Source organism: Pipistrellus hanaki (assembly GCF_964339955.1).
Source record: "Pipistrellus hanaki genome assembly, chromosome: 3".
Classification (NCBI taxonomy): domain Eukaryota; kingdom Metazoa; phylum Chordata; class Mammalia; order Chiroptera; family Vespertilionidae; genus Pipistrellus; species Pipistrellus hanaki.
Window position 1 is genome coordinate 151,605,128 of NC_140505.1, and position 25,460 is coordinate 151,630,587.

The following is a 25,460-nucleotide window of genomic DNA, read 5'->3' on the forward strand; positions in this document are numbered from 1 at the left end:
TTTTATACTTAGCATTATTTACTGAGTATTGTTTTTTTAATATTACAGGTATGATGAAGCTAAACAATAATGTCTAAGTCTTATATAAATCTATATTTATTGGTTGTTAGAATCATAGATACTAAATACTAAATAAAGCAAGTTAATATGTAATTTATCTTTAAAGTCCTCAAGCATACAATATTTATTTTGAAAGCTCATGCCAAGTTAATTCTTAACTCTTTTTCTCTCTATAGGTGGAAATGAAACAACTTCAGAAAAGTTACAAAGCTTTAGCAGATCAGATGAACCTCATTTTATCCAAACGTCTGTGGTACATTATGATAGAGCAGTTCTTGATGAAGTATGTTTGGAGCGGCAGTGGACTAATTATGGTGGCTGTACCTATTATCACTGCAACTGGCTTTGCAGATGGTGGTAATGGCATTTATGCTTAATCTCAAATATATGTTTAAGGTTATTCCTCTTGAAAGTATTACTGCTTGTTCTGTGTGAGTGAAACTGTATGTAGCCATTGTTCTATAGTCCTTAATAGTCGGAAACAATGGAGGACTTTGCAATGTTCAAAGATAAGACTAGCAATATGAAAAAAAAGAGACTGGTTGCTCAAAAGACCTTTCCAGTTCTGAAATATTTCAGAGATCTCTGATGCAGTGTGTCTGGGAGTTGAACTTGATCAATTTTAATTATACTGCCTTATATAAAATAATTCTCTAGTTTAACATTTAAACTCAAAACAAACTACCTTCAAAAAGAGTATAAGTTTTCTCATTGCCAACTTCAGTTGTGCACATCCAATGCATTTAATCTATACGTATTCTATAACTGGCTCTGCCCTAATTTTATTTTAAAAGTTAGGCAACCAAGAATACTGTTTGATGAAGTGCTTCATGCCACAATACAAAGTCTGCTCTACTTGTAGGTAATATAGATAACCTTCTATATAGCATGATTTAGTGGTGTTGTGCGGGGAAGGGTTTACAAGTTGCAAGTGTCTAGCCTATCACCATCTCACTGGTTTTTGTCAACATTGTCATCCTTTAGAATAACAAAGAAAGATAAGGGCAAAAGTGACCTTAAAATGTTGTGTCTTACTTGATTGAGGTGGGAGTTTGGATCTTAATTGGCAGGGAGATAGGGGAATTAAAATAAAGAAGCAGCATTTCCTGTCTTTCTGAAAAATATAATATACCCCCTTCTTTCTGAAAACCACTTGGCCAAATAGGCCTTAGAGTTGAAGGAGCCTGGGCTTTACAGTAAGACAGAGCTTTTCTCAACCTCTGGCTTTCCCTCTACCTACCCTTACATGTTAGTCATATAAATCGGACTCTCCAAACCTCAGTTTCCTCATCTATAAAATGATAACCAGAAAGGCTACTTCAGAGGGTTGTTGAGAGGATATAATGGAATCCATGTTTTGAAAGTACAGAGCATGCTCTGAATGATCTCAATTCAGAGTCACATTTATTATATAAAAAACAAAACTCAACACTAAAAATAATATAACAGAATTCACCCTATTATGTGGTTATTTTTGGTGTAGTTATTTGTTTTATAAGGCATCTAATAAAAAGGAGTAAAAAATTACCACATGCTTTAACTGTACCTAAATTAACCAGTTCTTATAAAACACTTGTCACAATGGAGGCATTTTAAACCTATAATTGTTCATTTTAATAATTAGGATTTGTCAAACCTTTGTGATAATGCTATACATATACCAAATTCAATACATACACTTCACAATTCAAGAGTAGACACTATGTTTAGACCACTGGGAAATGGAATTTTAACTGTTTTCATATTTTCAAATTTTATTTTTAAAATATCATTTAAAAAGCTTATATTGAAAAAGTTATTATTAAGAATATTTTTAAACTAAATCTTTTCATAATTAAGTAAATTGCTTTTTCAAGAGTATTAAAGAAAAAAAGACACAAAAAAAACCTATGGCCTTGAGATCAGTTTTATTAAGAAATTTGTCAAAATTGTCAGATATTCATGTTATATTGAATCCTTTATATTAAAAGATTCCCTCTAAGTATATGGATATTTTTAAAGTTTCATATATAATGTATACTAGCAGCAACCCCAATTATAATATTATGGTATAGTTCTGTTAGTCCTTGGAAGCATTGGTCTTGTTAGAAAACCCTGGAGTAAACATAGAACAGAGAAAATGCAGCTATTAATGGTGACTAATTAACCCCACAGAGACCACTAAGACATAAACAATATATGCAAATAATATAATGATCTTACCTCTGTAGATGATGCAATAAGATGTTTAAAATACATCCTATGAATCCTGAAAACACCATATTAATTTAAAGAAACAGCATTAAATTTTTAGATGGAAATAATAACATTTAAGAATGCAACAGTGATTCTTAAAACTTCTTTTCAGAAGAAAATGTTATGCAAAAAAATATAAGAATTTCATAGAAGAAAATGAATTCCTATGACATTATTATGAGAGTATGCCTCAATAACTTCTGTAATTTCTAAAGTCACATTATGTATGCTTATAATGTTTTTTTAAAATATATTTTTATTAATTTTTTACAGAGAGGAAAGGAGAGGGATAGAGAGCTAGAAACATCGATGAGAGAAACATCAACCAGCTGCCTCCTGCACACCCCCCATCGGGGATGCGCCTGCAACCAATGTACATGCCCTTGACCAGAATCCAACCTGGCCGACGCTCCATCCACTGAGCCAAACCGGTTTGGGCTGTATGCTTATAATGTTTACATGTATGTGTTTACTAAATATATTTGACCAACAATGACTTAACACATGAAAATATTATAATTTTACTCAGACAAAATTATTTACTTTTTAGCTAATTACATATTTATATATGAGGCTTTAGATCTTAGAATTGCAAACCATATATCTTCAATCTCAATTTATTCTTATCTCCTGAGTTGTTTTTTATGTTAGAGATTAATTAAGTGTATGACCCTACACACACACACACACACACACACACACACACACACACACGAAATGGGTGAATGAGAGGAATGGCAAAGAAAAAGTAAGATAGAGGAAAGAAGCAGGTCACTGTTTAAATCTAGACTCTGCTGTTTATTAGTATTTATCCTTAAGAAAGTTACATAACTTCATATGCTTCAGTTTTTCTATCTTAACTATAAAGATAATATATAATTTAAAGAATTATACATATTGTATTAATGTGCTTTTAAACAGTCCTTGGCAAGTAGTCAGAACTTCAGTGGAAGCAATTGTTAATATTTATTTATATTCTTACCATGTAGGCTCTGGAGTCAGAATCTGTTGCTACTATCTGAGCTATTTGGGAACTTGTTCTATAAGGAACTTCACTTAGTTTGAGACCAACTAATCATGGGACCAACTGATTGAAAAAGGATTGGAATAGTTTTATATAGTTTCTATTATATAAATTTTAGAGGACATTACCTCTTCGTTTGCTTTGTAGTAAGAGAAAAACTGAAATTACACGGAAAAAAATTAGCTCCCTAGAAGCTATAATCTCAAATTTTTAATATTATAAACCACTTTTGATATCATATCAAAAGCAGTTCTGGGAAAGGCCAGAGAAAGCTACCTGTAGGTACCTCCTGCCAAATATTATCCCAGTCACCTTTATAGGCAGGGAAGAAAGCATCTAAGCCACTAGGACTGCCAGTATTATCTGCATAGTTTATATCAGGGTTTACTCTCTATATTGTACAATTATATGTGTTTAGAAAAATGGTTAATGATACAGCCTTAGCTTTTTTAATCCTTTCTTTGAATTTTCAATGAAATAATATGATGTGTCCATGGCTTAATACATACTTCTGATTAGCAGAGCTGAACAGTATCAGTAAAATAAGCATAATATTAAATATTAAATCCTAAAATGAGGAACTTTTAATAAAATACTTGGTAGAACAATAAATATTTGGTGAGCACTTTAGGCCATGAATTTATATCTCTGACACTAAGGAATCTGGCCCTAGAGAGTTTATGCAATTGACTGTTGTGTGCATGATGAAATAGTACTGGCATTGTTTTCACAGTACCTACCAAAGGACAACCAGTAGAATAAAAGTCACATGAAATTTATCCAGAGCTATTGGTAATTGTGTTGCTAAAAACAGGAATAAAATCCAATAAGCATTAACCTGCCAAAGCAACATGGAAAGAAGTCCATCTGTGCTAGTGTTTCTTCTAACAGAGGTTGTCAATGAAAACTACTATTCAAACCCCTTTTAACCTAACTTCATAAAAATATTATAGTTATTTTCCATCATCAGCCAGATTCTTTATGAGCCAATACTATTCTTAGTACTTTAACTGATGCAGCATTTCACTATTTTGGTAGCTTGCTGAGAATCCTTTGATAATTTTTTGTGTGACTTATCTAAATTTTTTCACACATTTAAATGTGTTTAAGAGTACACTCTGTCCCTATTCTATTTGTCTAATTATATCCTTCACTCTTCAATTATATCAAAGAAAAGCTCAAAGTTTTTCTTTTTACATTTTTCAAGGAAATTAACATCAAGGGAAACGATAGTTCTGTAGCGCAGTATTTAACAGAATAGACCAAATTAGATAATCATAAAAGGCCCCCATGAACTCATGGTGATTCTGAAACCCAAATGAAATCAGTGCCTGACTCTAACCATACTATATTTTTACCAAGTACTTGTTATTATGTTGGTACTGTAACATTTCCCTTTATGTCATTGCTTATGCCATACTCGTGATGTGCTAAAATTGTATGTGGCTTTTAAGGCCTCCTTCACCATCTACTTCTCCATAAAGCATTTCCCTGTCTCTTGCAGTGAGAAATGATTTTTGTGGGAACATTTAAGATCTTGTCTCCCTGAAATCATCAGTTTGGTTCAACTAAACTCTTTTAACCTCCCCCCCCCCCCCAAAAAAAAGAAAGAATTTTTGCCTCCTCCAAATACTTCATATTAACTCTTATCATAGGCTGCTCACAGCATAGTTATTTGGGAACTTGACTTCTCTCTCTTACCAAACTGCAAGTTCCCCAAGGAAAGAGTCTGAAAATAACACTTATCTTTGCATGTTCTATGGCACATTATCTACTTTCTTGTACATCTAGGTCAGGGGTCTTCAAACTACGGCCCGCAGGCCACATGCGGCCCGCAGAGGAGTCTGATCCGGCCCGCCAGGTTTTTTGGGCAGTGAGCGCAGCCGAGGTGTTACAGTAGGAATTAGTAGTTCATATAGTCCGGCCCTCCAGCTCTCTGAGGGACCGTGATCTGGCCCCCACTTTAAAAAGTTTGAGGACCCCTGATCTAGGTTTCAGTAAATGTCTGCTGAGTCGATTTTACTTAGGCACAGATCCCTTTCAAATTCAATTGAGCTATCTTTGAACAAGTAAAGATGAAAGTATCTAGTAGTCATAGTAAAGCACAAGTTAAATAATTGTTTTTTTTTATGGAGGAAAAAAACCTTTACATTGAGATAAATCAGAAATAAATAAATGTTAAAGTGGGCCTATGGGTATCTTATCATTAAAATATTTTCATTAATTTACAACTTTTAATTTAGAACTTTTTAAATAATCTATAGAAGGACAAGATAGATAATGAAATAGATGGAAAGATTAAAGTAATGACCTAGAGAGAATAATTTGAAGAATAAGACCAAATTGAGTAGATATGCAATAATAGCTATAATAACTAAAGAAAGTAATAACAGCTAACATTTAGAACATGTATTATTATGGACCATGGATTAGACCACATGTGTCAAACACAAGGCCCGCGGGCCAAATCCAGCCCGCCAGGCCTTGCAATGTGGCCCGCACCACGCTGTCATCACTGCACTCCGCTGTCAGTTTATGACATTGTCAGTTTATGACTGTTCAGTAAACCATTCGGCCCGCGATTTAGGCTAGATTTTAGATTTTGGCCCCTTCTCTGATTGAGTTCGACACCCCTACATTAGACTAACAGTTCTTTTGTATTTAACCTTTAAATCTCACAACAACTCTTTGAGATAGATTTGTTTAAGGTAGTACTATTATTTCCCTCATCTAAGCACGAGAAAACAGGCATGGAAATGATAAGTGGTTTATTCTATTTACCTTGGTACTTGCCAATAAGTAGTAGAGCCTGGATACAAACCTAGTGGGACTCCTGACCATAATTTTGCATTGACAGTAAATTTGGGATGTTCATCCACCTACCCACCCATCCAACCGTCCGTCCGTCCATCCATCCATCCATCCATCCATCCATCCATTTAATATACATTAAGGAGTATTATGTGAAAGACACTCTTCTGAGAATTAGGAATAAGGAATAAAACACACAGTCTTGCCCCTTAAGTAACTTTTAGTCCATTAGAAAAGCTAGACCAGGGTTTCCACTGAAACCTGTACTAAAGAATTAACTCTAGCTTGGCCAGCGAGGATCAGTGGTTGAGCATAGACCTATGAACCAGGAGGTTACAGTTTGATTCCCAGTCAGGCCACATACCTGGGTTGTGGGCTTGATCCCCACTGTGGGGCATGCAGGAGGCAGCCAATCAATGATTTTCTCTCATTATTGATGTTTCTATCTCTCTCTCTCCCTCTCCCTCTTCCTCTCCCTCTGTGAAATCATTTTTTTTTTTAAAGAATTAACTATTGAAGAGCTAGCAATAAAAGGAATAGTGGAAGTATATTAAAGTCAGACAAAATCATATATATATATATATATATATATATATATATATATATATATATATATATATAAATCAAAGGGTTAACAGAGTATTGCAAATTTGGGAGCTGCTGTACCAAGCTGAAAATTTATTGAATTTGGTAGAGAGAGGCTAAATTATGAGGGTCTGCTAATTTGCTTATACTACAGTTAGTTGGATTTCATTGACAAAATCAATAGTATTTTATCCCTGCAATAAGAGTAGAGTGTTGGATTTGGAAAGGGTTGAAAGAATGCTAAATGAAAATAGACTTAATTCTTATGGATTTAATTGTTCCAGCTCTTTTTCTAGAAAAAAATAATAAAATAAAAGGGAGCTTTATATAAAATCTGGTACAATTATTATATTTTCAATAATTCATTAAATATCTAGAAAATTGCTAATACTATTGAACATTTTACACATGGCTGTTGTAACCACAACTTTAGTTGTATACAAAAAAAAATATTAAGTTACTTGAAAAAAACTAAATAGTTTTGTAATTTGCTTTTATATTTAGAAGATGGCCAAAAACAAGCTATGGTTAGTGAACGGACAGAAGCCTTTACCACTGCTCGAAATTTATTGGCCTCTGGAGCTGATGCTATTGAACGGATTATGTCTTCATATAAAGAGGTACTTGCATTTCTTGTCAACTTGATTAGCATAAAATGTGTGAAAATCAAGCAAAATGTAAATTACCAGATATACTTAGTATTTTGAAAACATATATTTATCAAAAATTGCAAAGAGGCCCTGGACAGGTGGCTCAGTTGTTTGGAGCATTGTCCTTTACATCGAAAGGTTACAAGTTCAATTCTCATCCAGGCACATACATACCTAGGTTGTGAGTTCGATCCTCAGTCTCGGTGGGTACAGGAGGCAACAAATCAATGTTCCTCTCTCAAATCAATGTTTTTCTTCGTATCTCTTCCTTTCTCTCTAAAAACCAATGAAAATACATCCTTGGGTTAGGATTTTTAAAAAAGGCAAAGTGTATAATCAAGTTAAGGGAGAACAATTCCCAAATGTATGGCTGCTAATACCCTTTAATTTTGATACTATCTGTTGTAATTCTTCTTTTTCTGTCTATATATGACATATTTGTTTTTAAACTAAAAAGATAAGCCCTTAGGTGTGGATTCTGGAGACAGAGTGCCTAAATTTAAATTCTTGCTCTAGTATTTACAAATTATGTGAACTTGATCAAGTTTCTTAACCTGTTCGTTTCCTCATCTGTTAAATGAAAATAATGATAGTGTTGACTTTGTCAGAAAACAATACATATTAAGTGCTGGATAAATGTTAAACTCAATAAAATTATTTATTTACCTTGCAAACTTTCACTCATTCTTCATGACAAGTTAAGCCTCACCAAACACATATAAAATGCTTGTGATTCCACCTTCTTCCTACTTTCCCTGCAGAGTCTGGGGCTTCCTTGTCTGTGTTCATAATACATCTGATCTTTTACCACTTTATAATTGTCTATTTTCTGCACCAGACCTTGAGTGCAAAGTAGGAACTGTCTTAACCCATCTTTAAATTCTTAATATTTTTTTTAGTATTTGGATTATTGTATGTGGTCAATAAATGTTGAAATAATAGTAATAAGACCATTAAGGGTTAAGATTAAAAACCACTTTATTCAATTGAGATATTATTGATAATATTCCCACGGATAGTCAGTCTCACTATTAATTATTCGTATAACTTTTCTATCAATATAAAGTGCCAGATCAGCATTATAAATTTAGGTGCCTATTAAATCAGCCTTGAATAAACCATATAAACGAGTTATAAATTTTGTGATTTGCTGACAAAATTTTTCAGTCTCATTATTAAACAATTTAATTGAGTTTGGATTTTTTAAACCAACAAAGTAAAACAGATATTTAGGGCCATATACCAAAACAACTCAGTGAAAAAATTTTTTTCCAAATAGTAATTTTGATCATCTGAGACAGTTTTAGGGATTTTTTAATATAACATATTATGTATCATTAAAATTAAATGACAAATAAAAATTTTATCTATCTCACATTAACACTTTGCTATCTAAGTCACAGAAAGAATATCAATTAGTTTTTCAAGATCATCTCCAACACAATAAATAATTGCATTTTGCTTTATTCTGCCTGAATGTGCTTTGAGTCATAGAATGGTCACTGCCAAACAATTTTACTACTACTGTGACAGCATATGGAAATACTGTGCATTCTTTGCTAGCCCCAAAGGGTAACAAGATTCCTTTTCAGAGTCCCTCTCTTATATTCCAAAGTAATTAACCCACAGTCACATTTTCGGAGGTTTTTTTCAGACACTCTTTGCCCACTCCACCTTGCAGCATGGTCTACTAACTCATTGGCTCCTGCGTTTCTTTAATTGACCTTTATATTGGTTTTGGATTTTTTTTCTAGGCAGAATATATTTACTCAGATTTCCTTTGAATCTATATTTTGTTAATCTTTAGCTCTGTTTTTCTCTACCTGTAAACTCAAGAAATTCTTCTAAGATAACATTTTAGAAATTACACTTTAAATGGTTATAATATTAACATATAGAAATGCAATACAATCTAATTACATGTGATAGAGGATTTTAGCAATAACACCTACTTATTTACTGCTTAAGTTTTGCACACACAAAAATCTTACCTACATGTCAGCATTGTTGAAATATTTCACAATTTATTGTCTAAGAAGTATTCTTTAGTGGCATGCCTTGCTTGGTATCAATTTCCTTGTAAACATTTCTGTAATGAAATGGTTTTTGTGCTTTACTTTTCACTGAGAAAAGATGGTCTTGACGGGAGATAAGTCACATTTTATAGTACCTTGCTAACAAGATGTTCTTTTAATAGAAAAACAGCTGGAGATTCTGTCTAAATTGGACAACTGGCAAAATAAAAGCAAGACATCACTGGACTGAAGCAAAGATTTTATCTTGCATTATGTTACATTCTCTCCTAAAAAAAAAAAAAAAAAAAAAAAAAAAAAAAAAAAAAAGTCATATTTAATGTTTTTCTTTGACCATTAAAAATAATGTGAATTGTGGGATTTAGACTGAAAATGATTGACGTTTTCATTGAGCTCATTCACAATATTGGTATCCTCTAGCAGGGGTATTTTCTCTGGCCAACCTTAGGGATTTTGATAATCAATTTGTCTCAGAAACATTCATTTTATAATAAGGAAAAAAATGTATTTTTTTCTATTTAAAATCTTCCATTTTAAATTGAAGAAAAAATACCAAAATAAAGAATAATTATTTCTTTGAATGAATTTAAGCTTTCCACAAAATTTCTAATTTTCTGGAAATGAATTTTTAAAAAAATATTTTTATTGAATTTTTACAGAGAGGAAGGGAGAGGGATAGAGAGCTAGGAACATCGATGAGAGAGAAACATCCACCAGCTGCCTCCTGCATACCCCCTACTGGGGATGTGTCCGCAACCAAGGTACATGCCCTTAACCGGAATTGAACCCGGGACCTTTCAGTCTGCAGACCGACGCTCTATCCTCTGAGCCAAACCGGTTTCGGCTGGAAATGAAATTTGTCATGAAAACGGACTAAATCAGAAATTTGACTGAAAGGTTTTTAAGTTTCACTAATCTGAAATCTCTAATTTTAAACCCTGACTTGAATGAATACATTTTTATATATTTTATAATTCCAATCAATCTTACATTGACACCTTGCTAAATTTCTCTCTCTCTCTCTCTCTCTCTCTCTCTCTCTCTCTCTCTCTCGTTCTCTCTCTCTCTCATTGGTTACAGAGAGAAAGGGAAGAGGAGAGAGAGATAGAAACATCAATGATGAGAGAGAATCATTGAATGGCTGCCTCCTACAACCCTCACACTAGGGATCAAGTCCACAGCCTGGGCATGTGCCCTGAACAGGAATTGAACCGTGACCTCCCTGTTCATAGGTCGACACTCAACCACTGAGCCATTCTAGCTGGGCAGCTATATTGCTCTCTTGGTAACATTTTTACTGTCATTTGCTTCTGTTATCAGATGTATTATCTATTTTTCATGAATAATAAAATAGGACCTTTGATGTTAAATCATGAAGCTTATATGAATGTACATTTATTTAAAAGTCTATCTTGGGTATATTAACTCTATATTATTTCTCTGCATTGGTTTTAGGTCACTGAATTAGCAGGCTATACCGCTCGAGTGTACAATATGTTTTGGGTATTTGATGAAGTAAAAAGAGGCATTTATAAGAGAACTGCTATCGTGCAAGATTCTGAAAACCATAACAAGAACGGAGCTATTATTGAGTTACCCTTCAATGACACGCTGGAAATCAAAGGTTTTAAACTGCTTTGTAATTGTGGACAGTGTTATAGATGTCCCCCGTTTTTTCACTTTTTGCCCCCCTCAACCCAGCCTCCACCCCACCCTAGGCCTTCCCCAGACTATCGTTTGTGTCCATGGATTATGCCTGGATGTTCTTTGGTTAATCTCTTCTCATTCACTCCATTCCCCTATCCGCTGAGATTTGTCTAAACGCTTTTAGCTTTCAGTTTTCTGTATTTAAGCGTTTATGAACAGAACCAAAGTTCTTTAGATGATAGCTTTTAATTGTTACAAGGAACCAACATTTAGTTATTCAAACAATTATCCCCAAAGTTAGTGTTGCAATTTGAGGAGTGGTGACTAACATTAGTATAAAAGTTATTATGGTACTTTTATTTAGGACAAAATTTCTACAATTATTTTTAGAAACTGCACATATGGCAGAATGAATTGTTTGCTTTTAAGATGAACAGAACTAGAGCTAATGTTCTTCATTCTGTGTTTTAAAACTTAAGTTTGGTTGTCCTGTTTTTGTAAATTGTGTTATTCTGTGTCTTAATTCCTTTTTTCAAGACTATGTTTATTCAGAAGAAAGGTTAATTTAGAGAAATAAGTGGCTATAAAGACGATGATTAGGTCACATCAGATAGAGTTTGGCTTTGCTCTCATGATTTTGACATCAGATTATTGCAAAATAAAATTTCTGATAGAGATTTTCTAAATAAAGTGTCAAATATCCCAGTATGCATTAAACTTTGCTTTAAATATAATATATATATATTTCCATTTATTTTTATGATTTATTACTGTGAAGTATCTTTATAATAAATCTGTCATGCTACATTATACTTTAAGATATTTAATTAACAATAACATGGGATGAATTTTGTAACTTAAAATGTTCTTTATCTCACAGGAAAAGTTATTGATGTGGATCATGGAATTATTTGTGAAAATGTTCCCATAATTACACCAACGGGAGAAGTGGTGGCTTCCAGTCTAAACTTCAAAGTAAGATGATATTCAAGAATCTTCTGATTGTTGCCATCACACTAATACAAAACAACTCAGAATTCATATACCTTATGTTAAATACTTGGAGGAGCATATGGACAGGAGGGGAAATCAAGAAAGGTATGCACAGTGGCTCAATTACAGAAGCAGTTACTTCCTCAGAAAGCAGAGAAAAAGAGAAATTTGATTTCTACCGCTTTATTGTCAGGTTATATATCAAAATTGTAGTGCACTGAGGAAATTTCCTGAAAAACATTATCTGTAAATAAATTTTTTTTTTCTTATAGGAATCATTTAAAAACTACAAGCCTGAATTAAAATAAATTTACTAAAATATAAGGTTAAAGGTCATTAGCAGTTTTACTTCTATTATTACAGATTCTCTAAATTTAATTGTGTTTTAAATAATCACATCTTCTGTTAGAAAAAAAAAATCAGATTTGTGGATTGGAATTTTAATTTCTAATAACTCTGTTGAGAATAAGAGTTATTACTTAACATTTTATGTCTTGATGATGTAAAAAACAGTGACTAAACCAAAGGCCTTTATTTAAGGCACTGTAAAATTCAGATATTTTGGAATTCAAGTACAAAACAATTTGCTTATAAGCATTAATGACTGTAATGAAGGCAGAAGAGCTTTAGTTCAAACAAAAACACCATTGGACTTGATAACAGAATTACAAACATGACAATACATGTGCTAATGCTTTTAGTATGGATTTTGTAGTCAAGGTTTAATTATTAAAGATGGTATTTAACAATGAGTAAAGGAGCTGGAAACGGATAAGTCCTGAACAAGGAAAATTCTGTGTTAATAAATAGAAGAGAAATTGTGTTTTAACTACAATTGATGAGGCTTTATTTTTCCATTTATAGACCTATAGAATTCTTTAGTTATTTGAATCTGAACATGATAACAGTTAGGTACCAAAAGTGCACCATAATCTTAAATAAATTTGAAATAAAACATTTGAAGAAGCATACATAGAATATTTAATCACTTATTAACAGTTTAGCAGTTTATAATTTACTAGAGGCCCAACATCCAGTTGAAATTGCGCGAGGAGGAGCTCCACCTCCTATAGTGTGAGGAGGCCCCCCGCAGGGCGCTGTTCGGAGAGGTGGTCCATGCACCCTCTGGTGGCCGGTTGTGGTCCTGATGCCATTGATGCCTTTTCCCTTCCTTCCCCGCTGCCCGGAGCTAACGTGCCTGAGATCTCCTGAATGAAACTGGGTCCCCGTGTTGCATGGAAATTGCCTGATCCAGGGAGGGTTGGAGTCATTCACTTCGGGAAAGGTTCGATTTAAATGAAGTCCCTGCTTAGGCGCCGGCTGAGCCGTTTGCCATTTACGGAGGGTTTATCATCCTTTCTGGCTGTTTCCTTGGAGTGAAATCATATGGTTTTTCATATGAGTGAAATCATATGGTTCTTAGCTTTCTATGACTGATTTATTTTATTTAGCATAATATTTTCAAGGTTCATGCATGTTGTTGCAAATGCACTTTTTCATCCTTTCTTATGGCTGAGTAGTATTCCATTGTGTATATGTACCACATCTTCTTTATCCAGTCCTCTACTGTAGGGCACTTTAGTTGTTTAGGTTATGTTTCATAATATCAATTTTTATTGTTCCACTTATTAAACAGAGTAAGAGTCTTAAATTCTGCCACCTACTAATTACATAATTGTGTTACATCACACTCTTCCTGTAAAAAAATTCAGAGCTTAGTTTATTTTTATATGAAGTAAATTTTAAAATAATCTAATAAACGTGTTATATATTTTAAAGTGCTACAAAGATGTTATTATAGTACACTTTTATAATAATTGTTTATTTTTGACTCTGATAGGAAGTTTTATTTGAAGTCTCAGGTCCCTAAAATATAATAAAAAGTTGTTTCCTCTGCATGGATTGACAAACAGGTTTTTAAAGGAAAAGGTTCTCATCCTTTTGTTGGCCTTTCAGAATTAAAAAAAAAAAAAAAACATTTGGAGGATAAAATTTAATAAATGTGGGAATTCTTTTTTTAACATAATTTTTATTGATTTTAGAGAGGAAAGGAGAGGGAGAGAGAGAAAAACATCAATGGTAAGAAAGGATCATTGATTGGCTGCCTCTTGCATGCCCTATACTGGGGGTTGAGCCCACAACCCCTGACTTCCTGGTCTGTAGTTCTAAGCTCAACATGTAGCCAGCTGGGCAGGGAATTCTTTATACTTTATACTCTCTATGTCCTAAATATCAGAAAACATGCTTAAATATGAATGTAGTATAAAGTCTCCTATTATGACTCAAAATGTGTTACATTTCTGAGAATTCCTAACAGAGAATGACCCTATTATTTTGTGAATTTATCTTTTGCTATGGCGATACGTTTAAAGACATCATTTGTGAAGTATTTATGCTACTACAACATTTAACTCTCTTAGTCCTCTTTCTAGTCAAAGAGCACAGCAAATCACAAATTAATTCTTTCTGGGTTTTCCACAGGATTTTCCTTGAACTTTATTGTATCAAAATAGCATTTTAGTTTGGCTACAATTAAAGAGAAAAATATCTATATTTATTTTTAAAAATATCTAATAGAAAAGAAAATATTTTTTTTAGAAAAAAAATCTAAATATTTTGTAGAATCAAAGCTTGCTGACTAGTTGCTTCTTGTCACCCAGGCTCAACCAAAATGTTACCTCCTCAAAGAGAACTTTTCTGACAACCAAGTCAAAAGAAGCCCCTACACCAGACTCACAATGCCACCATCTTTCCATAATAAATTTTTCTCTTTTGCTGTCATAATAGCATTTATCATTACTTAATTTTTTGTTCACGTTCTTATTATTGTCTTTCCCATTGGAATGTAAGTTCTATGAGAACAAGGACTTTGTCTTGGCCAACACTGTATCCACTGTGCCTAGAAGAATGCCAGGCACATGGTAGATATTCAATAAACATTCAATCAATGTTTGCCAAGGAAATGTCTAATTTTTAGACAGAATATGAATCTGAACCACTTTTGCTTTAGATATACTTAGTATATACATTCCTAGTTCTTTATCTAACCTCCATCCCAATCCTTCTTTTTTCTTTCCCTTCCTCCCTTCTTTCCTCTCCCCACTATCTTCTTTCAACAAAAAGATTTCAGCTTATGGTATACTCAGCAAAACACTAGGATAAACATTAAACTGGTTAGTCCCTTGTACTGATATAATGCAAGTTATATAATGCTCTTTCATTTTTGAGTTTTCAATATTATGTATTCTACTCTTAGATACTTAGATATTTGTATTCATACTCTACAAAAATATATCTACACACATACTGTAGTTTCTTTCTCTCTTACTTTCATATTATATTCACCTTTAAATCACTAATTATAAATATAGTTGTTCTTGAAGTAGATGAAATTTTTAAATGGTGTTTCTTTTCCTTGTTCTTCACAATACCCTTCAAATACCACACTAAGACAACTTCCCAAGCCTACTGAGTAGAAAGGTGATTCATGATATTTAAATGTTTAAATTTAAATGGTAAATAAGATGAAAGATTCTAAGGAGAAATGTCTGATTGATAATGGATAAATAACTTGTCTTACTGTTATATCTATACAACTGCATATATATTTATATACACACATATATATGCTTTAATACATCCCTAGACATAACACTAAATTATAACCCTCTTGTTTTGTTTTTTTTCTTCTGTCTTGGTTTAGTAAACATATATTTTTTTTTTAATCTGTGAATAGAGCAGAACTGGAATAAATTTATCTCTCTGATTATGAGCTTTTGTGGTTTCTATAACATTTCAGACTGCTGAAGTACAAAATTAATCAACCCAGATGGCTCTTAGAACAACTGTGCTTTATAGCTAATAACTCCAGCTGACAAATACAATGAAGTTCTATTTCCATTCAATGTAAAGTTAAATAAACATTAATATAAATGAAATGAAATTGAATATATTTTAATTTAAATGTTAACAGTGTTTTATTTTCCATGTAGTTATGTTTCTACATATGTGTATAGTATCTGATTACAAGGCCCCAATTAAAATTTTGGAAAGCCAAATGATCATTTCAAGCAGATTCACTGCCTTTGAGATTCATTAATTTGTGATACTTTTAGTTCAGGGCATAGTTAAAGCCAAATTTGAGACTGTTAATCCTGATTTATTTTTCTTTGATTCCTTGCCCATCCTAGGTTATCATGTGTTTGAAAGGTGTTTTTTTTTTTTTTTTTTTTTTATAAATCACTTTTAAATGCTGCTAAAGAAATTATTTTGCCGTTTGTAATTTTATTTCTTACTTTAGGTACAAGAAGGAATGCATCTTTTGATAACTGGTCCCAATGGCTGTGGGAAGAGTTCTCTCTTCAGAATTTTAAGTGGGCTCTGGCCTGTGTACAAGGGAGTCCTCTATAAGCCACCTCCCCAACATATGTTCTATATTCCACAAAGGTAGGTTTAAAAAAATTTTTATTACAAGAAATAATTTTCTTTACTTTTTAATTCTCTTGATTCTTTAGGCTCTTCAGTTTGTAATCTTTAAGCATTTTTCACTAGAGAAGCTATTAAGGAAACAAAAATCCAATTCTAAAAGGGACAATACTACTTTCAGGACAATATCACTTCTGTTCACTTTAACATTTGACTGGTTATAATGAACATTCAAAGGCTATAGATGTTAATGTGAAGGAATAGCAGGCTAGTCCAAAGAATAATTAGTTCACCTTAAATGTCAGATTATCTCTTCTCACAGAAAAAATAATACTTGGATATTATACTAATCTTTTCATCAAACTACTTCCATTCATATGTTCAAAAATTGTTCAGTTATGTTTAAGGAGCCTCTACAAAATAGTTTTTGTTACATTTATGCTATATGATTAATTAATGGTTTGTACATATGCAAAGTAAGCATAGAAATATTAAAAAGGAACATGATTTCTTCTGGTCATCTTCATAAAAAATTTAAAAGTATCTAAATGTAAAGTTATACTTGCAAATTTGCATCATTCATTGGGAATAAGAGCAAATGAAATCTGAAGAAGAGATATACCTTATACTCATCTGACCCATTAATTTTTCCATCTATTAATATCCTCACCCTGGGTTAGGTGGATAACACAGAGTACTCTTATTATATTTAGAAGACTATTGTGTGGAAGCCAATAGAGCACCTAGGATATAGTATCAGAGAAAATATAAATGTTACATGATGTATGGTGCTATCACATGTCTTCTTTGCCCCCTTTCCTTGTCAGAAAGTGTTTGTACCTTCTGCCCATGGGTCTAAATTTTAGACCATATGTTATAGTTAGGCAGATGAGGTTTTGTGGAACTTTTTATTTAAAGTAAGGTCTATGGTAGTAGCAGGAAGCTACCTGACATGTAAGAAAATGAAGCACTGCATTGGCAGTAAGAAAATATTGGATATAAGCAATATCATGGATAATCATGTTTAACAGAAAGTGAATGACCATCTTGTGACACCAGAATCATATTCTCTGTTTGTACCTTAAAGTCCTTTGGGAAACCTTCTGAAGCAGAAAGCTAAATTATACACCAAAAGTTTAAGTTTCAGACATTAATGTGTTAAGTAGACTAATTTTAATTTTTTATTTGAGTAAAATATTATTGAATCATAGAATTCTACTTTCTTAATAAATCTTGTTTTTAACTATTTTAAATTTCATATGTAAATTGAAGGATACAGTTCTCAAATATAGCTATGACTTAAGCAATATAAGATAGTCCAAAGACATAGGAAAGTACATAATCCATGAAAGTCATCCTTCAGAACTGAAGGAGAAATAAAGACTTTCCCAGACAAAAGCTGAGGGAATTTGTTCACTAACCCTGCCTTACAAGAAACACTACAAGTTCTTCAAACTTAAATGAAAGGATGCCAATCAGTAACATGAAAATATACAACATACTGATAAAGGTAAACATATAGTTAAATTCAGAATACTGTAATGTTGGATGGGTTAAAGAACAAGAGTATAAAAATAACTATAACGCGTATAATTTGTTAATGAATACAAAATATAAAAAGAAGTAATTGCCACATTAAAAACATAAAAGGGGAGAGTAAAATGGTAGAGATGTTTGTATGTAATAACAATTAAGTTATTATTTTAAAACAGACTGTTATGTTTTATATAAGCCTCATGGGAATCATAAATCAAAAGCATGTAGTAGATTCACAGTAGGTCAAGAGAAGGGAATCAGCACATGCCACTACAGAAAATCACCAATTCACAAAACAAGGCTACAAAGAGGAAGAAAGGAACAAGAGAACTACAAAATAGCCAGAAAACAATAAGTGGGATTAATAATTCCTTAACTCTAATAATTACTCTAAATGTAAATGGACTGAATTCTCTAAAAAACAGGCATAGGGTGGCTGGATGGATTAAAAAACAAACAAATACACAATTACATACTACCTACAAGAGGTTCATTTCAGCCTAAAGAACAAACATAGACTGAAAAGGAAGGGATCCAAAAAGATATTTTATGCAAATAGAAACCAAAGGAGAGCTATTTTTAGACAAAATAGACTTTAAGCCAAAAATGGAAACAAGAGACAGAAAGTCATTAAATAATGATAATGGGATCAATTCATCCAGAATATATAATAATTGTAATATATACTGGCCCAATATCAAACACTTTAATATATTAAGCAAATACTAACAGACCTGGAGAAAGATCATTGGGGACTTCAATACCCCACTTTCAACATTGGGTACATCATCCCAACAGAAAATCAACAAGGAAACATTGGACTTGAACCACACTTTAGACAGAAAGGACCTAACAGACATGTACAGACATTTCATCCAACAGCAGCAGAATACACATTCTTCACAAGAAAAAGCATTTGAAAAAATACAGCATGCTTTCATGATAAAAACTCTAAAAAAAGTGAGAATAGAAAGAACATACCTGGCTATATAAAAGTCATGTGCCACAAACCCACAGCTAATATAATACTCAACAGTGCAAGATTGAAAGATAGGAATAGGACAAGGTGCCTACTTTCACAGTCTTATTCAACATAGCACTGGAAGTCCTAACTGGAGTGATCAGGCAAGATAAAGAAATAAAAGACATCCAAATCAGAAGAAAAGAAGTAAAATTGTCTTTGTTTGCAGATGACATGATCTTACATATAAAAATTTTTAAAGCCTCCACCAAAAACATTTAGAACAAATTTTGTATTCTAGGGTACAAAATTAATATATAGAAAAAAATTGTGTTTCTATACGCAAGCAATAAACTATCTGAAAAGAAAATAAAGAAAACAGTCCTATTTACATTGGCATCAAAAAGCAATAAAGTTCATCATAAATTTAAGGAGGTGAAAGGTCTATACATTGAAAACTGTAAGACGTTAATGAAAGAAACTAACAAATGGAAAGAAATCCCATTTTCATAGATTGGAAGAATATTGTTAAAATATCTATGCTACCCAAAGCCATTTATAGATTCTGTGCAATTCTAATGTCATTGTTGACAGAAATATAAAAGAGAAAACTAAAATTTGTGTGAAGCTACAAAATACCTGATTAGTAAAAGCAATCATGAGAAAGAAGAATAAATACAGAGACATCAATCTTCCTGATTTTAAACTATACTATAAACTTATAGTCATCAAAACAGTATAGTCTGGAATAAAAATAGACATAGACTAATAGAACAGAATTGAGGGCCCAGAAATAAACACTGTCAGTTAATATTTGACAAGGGAGCCAAGTCTATGTAATTAAGAAAAGATAGTTTCTTCAATAAATGATGCTGGGAAAACTGGACCACCACATAAAGAAAAACGAAATTGTTCCCCTATCTTATACCACTATTAAGAATTAACTCAAATTTATTAGACTTGAATGTGAGACCTGAAACCATAAAACTCTTAGAAGAAAACATGGGAAATAAACTTTTTGGCATTGGTCTGGGCAATTATTTTTTGGATATGATATCAAAAGCAAAGCAACACAAACAAAAATCAGTAATGGGGCTACATCAAACTGAAAAGCTTCTGCACAGCTAAAGAGGCAATAAAAAGAAAAGAAACAGCAACCCACAGAATGGGAGAAAATTTTTGTAAACCTTGTGTCTGATAATGGTTAAATATCAAAAAAAATTAAAAAGTCATATAACTCACATTTATATATATAGTGGAATATTCTTCAGCCATGAGAAAGAGGGAAATTCTGCCATTTGTAACAACATGGTTAAAATTTGAGGACATTTTGCTAGGCAGAATAAGTCAGACAAAGACAAATACTGTGTGATATCACTTCCTAGTATATGTGTGATCTAAAAAAAAACAAACTTGTATAAACAGAGAAATGAAATATTAATGCTAGGGTCTGGAGAGTGGGGGTGCAGGGAGATGTTGATCAAGAGTTAGAAGATATATAAGTTCTGAAAATATAGTGCACAGCATTATGATTATAGTTAAATGACGTATTATATGTGTGGAAGTTATTAAGAAAGCATATCTTCATGTTCTTACCACAAAAAAGAAATGGTAATTGTGTGAGGTGACAGAGGTGTCAGGTAACATTACGTGGTAACCATTTTGCTACATATGTGTATTCAATCAACATGTTGTATGTCTTGAACTTATATAATGTTATATGTCAATTTGATGTTAGTAAAATTGGAAAAATAAAGAAAAATACCACTGAACTGTACACTTAAAATGGTTAAGATAAAAATTTTTATGTTATATGTATTTTACTACAATTGTATAACTGGGGGGCAGGGTCATAAGAAAGTGCATAAGTTCAGTTTTTGCCCTCAGAGAAACCTGTTATTTTGCAACAGACATAAATCACAGGGAAATTTCTTCTTAGTTATGAAATTTACTCTTGCCTAAGCAAAAGGTCAACTACAACTTAGTTAAGAAGAAAAATAAGAATTATAAATATTTTTGAAGACTAACAATGTTTCTTACAATTACTGTTAAAGGTCATTTTATCTTGATTATATAAAATGTGTGTTTATGTTTAGAATCTTATATCTTGCAGAAAACATAGAATTTATTTAAATGTACATGTAAACTAAATGTCTAAATGTAGCACTTATTTTCATATTCTAAAAGCTGTTGAGTTTTATAAGTAAATTTGAAAATAATGTTATAAGTTTTTATTATTTAAAAAGAAGCTGCTACAACCTATTTCAAAATATTTGTCAGTATCTAATATTAAAGATTTCAACTTAGGATATTCTCATTAATGAAAATTATTTGATATTTTATTGCATTAATTGATAGCAGTGAAATGTTATTTAAATGCTAGATTGGCAAAAACAAACAAACAAACAAAAATACCTATAAATTGCACATAGAATTTAATCCATGAATATACATAATAAACTTCATAAGTCATAAACAGACTTTTATTTTTTTTTTAATTCCTGATTTTCCTTTTAGTGATTGAAAGACTTCCTTGTAGAAAATAGATCTCTTTATGCAATAATTAAATATACATTAAATGTTATTTTCATCAGGTAAAAGTGGGATTTGTTAAAGTGGATTTCTGGCAATGTCATGCAATGCACAGAAGAAAAAAGTAAACTACTAAGGGGAAAATATTCTAATTAAGCACAGTAGGCCACTTATTTATTCATTTATTTATTTATTTTACCATATGTATAGAGAATGGTTCAGTTTAAAAGCTGGGAAACCTGAATTCCTAAAAAATTATGAAATCATTTTAGTAATGTTAATAAGAGCGAGATAGAAGAAATCTGGGCCATAGTTCAAGAATACAATTAAAAAGTTGGAGTAGATGAATTAGTATAAAAACAGTTTTATTTTTCCTCATCTTATCTTCATTAATGGTTGCATATGACAATTACTGGAATAGTTTATAAGTTTAAGCAAAGAAATATTTCATCTAAAAAATAGATTTAGCCACTCTAAACCTATGGTAAAATTCTTAGTCTTGCTCAGATTATACTTTAAAAATATTTTTGCAATTTCAGGCTGTTTGAGGCTGAATTTCTTAAGCAATGTGACTGTACTCTTGAAACTCATTATTCCCTACTGACCCTCAGGAATTCTTCCACTTGGATACAGATCTTGGATTTCTTTTGTTAATTCTTGGTGCAGTTCCTCTGACTTTTCAACTACTTAAGTAAGGGTAGACTTAAGATCTTCTTTTAAGTCTTAAGTCTCCACTAATTTATGGCTCATTAGTCACTTAGCAATTCCCTAGTATGTCTCTGTCTTCAGTCATGAAAACCTCAAAAGCCCAATATTACATTGAGTATTGAGTCGTTTTGTTCTCCTGCTATCAAAATATCATTATCCTAACACTCACCAAAATGAGAAAATGAAACATTTGGTAGTGGTTTGGGGGGACAGAGAGTGTAAGAGAGAGAGGGAAGGCAGGAGGGAAGAAGTGATAGAGGGAGAATAGAAGGGATAGAGGGAAGAAAGACAGAAGATAACAGGTGATTACTCACAAAAGGTAGCAGAGTCTAGGCTTCCTTTTTACTGCTTCCTCCCCCTTTTTTTTCTTCTAAATCCTCCAGAGGATCATCTGTATACATCACATATCTCTTCTCAGAAAGCCTTCAGTTGGGCACCAATCCATTATGTAATTCTGTTCCCATTTTGACTATGTTCTGTAAAAGTAATCTAAATAGAATATTTTACATAATTAAATTGGAGTTTAAAGGAATTAGAGATTTTAATACTTAGAGTTAGCCAGCAGTTCAGATTTGGTTATTCTTTACCAAATCTTTGGATACAAACCCTCTGCACTCACCACCTCTTATTTTCAGATTAATAAAACAATTATATTAAAAAAAACCTACCTGTGATTTAAAAAAAAGACACTATTTGACCTTAAATATTTTATCAGACAATCATAATCATTAAAGCTTTTCTAGCACTGTATTCCCCCAAATACGGGGAATAACAAACTATCATTCTTTTATAATATACATTGCTTTAAAAAAAATTTCTAGTTACTTCAACTGTTTTTCTTAGTAAAAACAGTTTATGACATGAAATTTTAGCTTTTAGAAGTGCCAGTATCTAATCCATGTTTTCTTTTAATGATGTAGCCTATATATTTAAAAAACAAACTTAATTAATATTGATTTTTTTTTTTTTGAAAATCTTATGTCCTCCTGAGGTAATTGATAGATTCTAGGGCATCTTGAGCAAGGGCTGAACATCTCTAGCCTATTTTTTAAATTAATTTACAATGTGTCAAGCAACTGTTGTGTTCTAATCACTATTTTATACATATTATGTTTCAATTTTTTATCTGTATGATAGCCCGTAAGATTGGTATTGGTATCCCTAGTTTAAAGATGAGAAAACTTGGAGAGGTTGAACCTCTAGGTGCCATCCAGCTGATAAACGTTAGAACTAATATTTGAAGTTAGGTATGTCTGACTCTAATGTCACTTTGTCTTGCCTACAGCAAGGGACACAATCTCCGAAAAATTCCTATTCTCTTGCCTGACCTTGCAAGTGAATATCACCAGCTAAGGCTGTTTGCTTGGTATGCTTACAATGCACTAATATCAAGCTATTGTTTGAAAGCAGGTCCTTTTAATGCTGAGGGTGCAGGCAATCTAAGCCAATTTTAGCCTAAAGCTTAGTATAGGTACTTGGCTTTCATTCGTTTATGTTAATGTGAAAGAAGCTAAAATTCTTGTATAAAAGTGAAATTCCTTTAAATTAAACTATGTTCAAATCACTTTGAAATTTGAATATGTTCTCTATTCTTTCCTATTCTTCTAAAACCCATCTCTTTATAAAATTTTTAATAATTTCTCAAAAATATCCCCTTAATTTTAAAGCAGACCTTATAAAACAGGCAAATCTTAATTTTTTGAAACATTAGGCATAAAAAAAATCATGATTTACCCTATATGTTGCCAAAAGAAGAGATTGTGTTTGCAACAGAGCAAAGACTATGTTTTGTTATAGGAAATTCAGCAAAATGGACAGAACTCTCAAGTAATACCAATAATACCAACATTGGCACAACCACACAGCATGCAAGATGTATCTTTGGCAAATGAGCTTTGTACATATTTTAAAACCCAAGCTTCCTTTTGAATTGTGTCTGTATGAATGCTTTCCAAATCCAGGATTTTCTCTTTAAAGGCTAGGAGAACTGTGTTATGTAACAACATGTTTAATCCACAAATGTAAAACCATATAATGACTATTAAAGAACCAGGAAGCACGTGAAATCAGAGGGAGATTAAACGACCTAATTTGCTCCTTTCTCCATGCTTTTCTCCTTTTGCCTTAGATATCAGGTTAATGAATTAAGAAGCAGTCTAAGTAAGAATGTGGAGGAATGCTCGATCACTGTTTTCCCCTGGATCTCTAGCTTTTGGGGACTTTTTGCTTCTTAATGAATCTCTAGGTGCCAGGACACAGACAGAGTGGTCCTCTGCAGAACAAGTAAGATTCCAGCCAGCAGGGCCATTGCCTGAGTGGGATGTTGGTCTGAAAGGGCCACTGGAATAGAAGAATGTGATATGGGCTTAATCCAGGCCTACCTGCGGAGCCCCATGCCTAATAATAGGTCACACAGACACTGTCTCACTGTCCCCAAATTAGACAAATCTGGGCTTTGAGAGTGGGAGTTGTTTCTGGAACAGATTGCCTATGTTATGTGGGAGTCACGGTTGAACAGATTTTTATAGAATATAAGTGAGAAAGGGCATCTACGTGTCTCTTTAAAAAAAATACTTTTATTGATTTCAGAAAGGAAGGGAGAGGGAGAGAGAGATGGAAACATCGATGTTGAGAGAGAATCATTGATTGGGTACCTCCTGCATGCCCCCTATTTGGCATCAAGCCCACAACCCTGGCATGTGCTCTTGACCAGAATCAAACCCGGGACCCTTCAGTCCACAGGCTGACGCTCTATCCACTTAACCAAACTAACGAGGACCTGGTGTCTTTTTATGCATTGGTGGTATCCTACTAAACCTAAAACATATCTACTGGCATATTGTGCCATGACCTCTGATGAAAAATTGAATAAATTAATGAATATCTGCACCGACTTGGTTTCTACTGCCAAATTAGTTTGGCTCCTTATACTAATTAGGGAGAAAACTTTATTTTGTTGCTTGCACTAGATATGTCACATAATGTTTTTTAGGATGGGAATAAATGTTTGTCATGAGGCATGTTTTCTTAAAAGAAATTATTTTAGCTATAAAAAGCTTCAGTAGTATTGTGTAGCAAATTCACTTATATTTCTTTGCTTTATACCATTAGACTCAAAGAATAAATATCTTTGGATTACTGTCTGACAGAATTGTAATTTATACATTTCGGTATATCCTATGTAGTAACTGTTAACAGTCCTTTTTAAAAATCTCTTAAAGGGACCTATAAACATAAATATGATTTTCTATAGCTTTCTA

At 32.5% G+C, this 25,460-nt stretch overlaps 1 protein-coding gene across 2 annotated transcripts in view; it reads left to right on the plus strand.

Annotated features, from left to right (window-relative positions):
- The window catches only part of ABCD2 (ATP binding cassette subfamily D member 2), a 52,020-nt gene that overhangs the window by 2,442 nt on the left and 24,118 nt on the right, over window positions 1–25,460 (plus strand). For both annotated transcript variants that reach the window (XM_084877875.1, XM_084877876.1), the window contains exons 2-6: window positions 237–417; window positions 7,220–7,335; window positions 10,854–11,022; window positions 11,926–12,020; window positions 16,339–16,484. In XM_084877875.1, coding sequence (XP_084734001.1) covers window positions 237–417; window positions 7,220–7,335; window positions 10,854–11,022; window positions 11,926–12,020; window positions 16,339–16,484 — 707 coding nt within the window. The remainder of the gene's footprint in view (window positions 1–236; window positions 418–7,219; window positions 7,336–10,853; window positions 11,023–11,925; window positions 12,021–16,338; window positions 16,485–25,460) is intronic.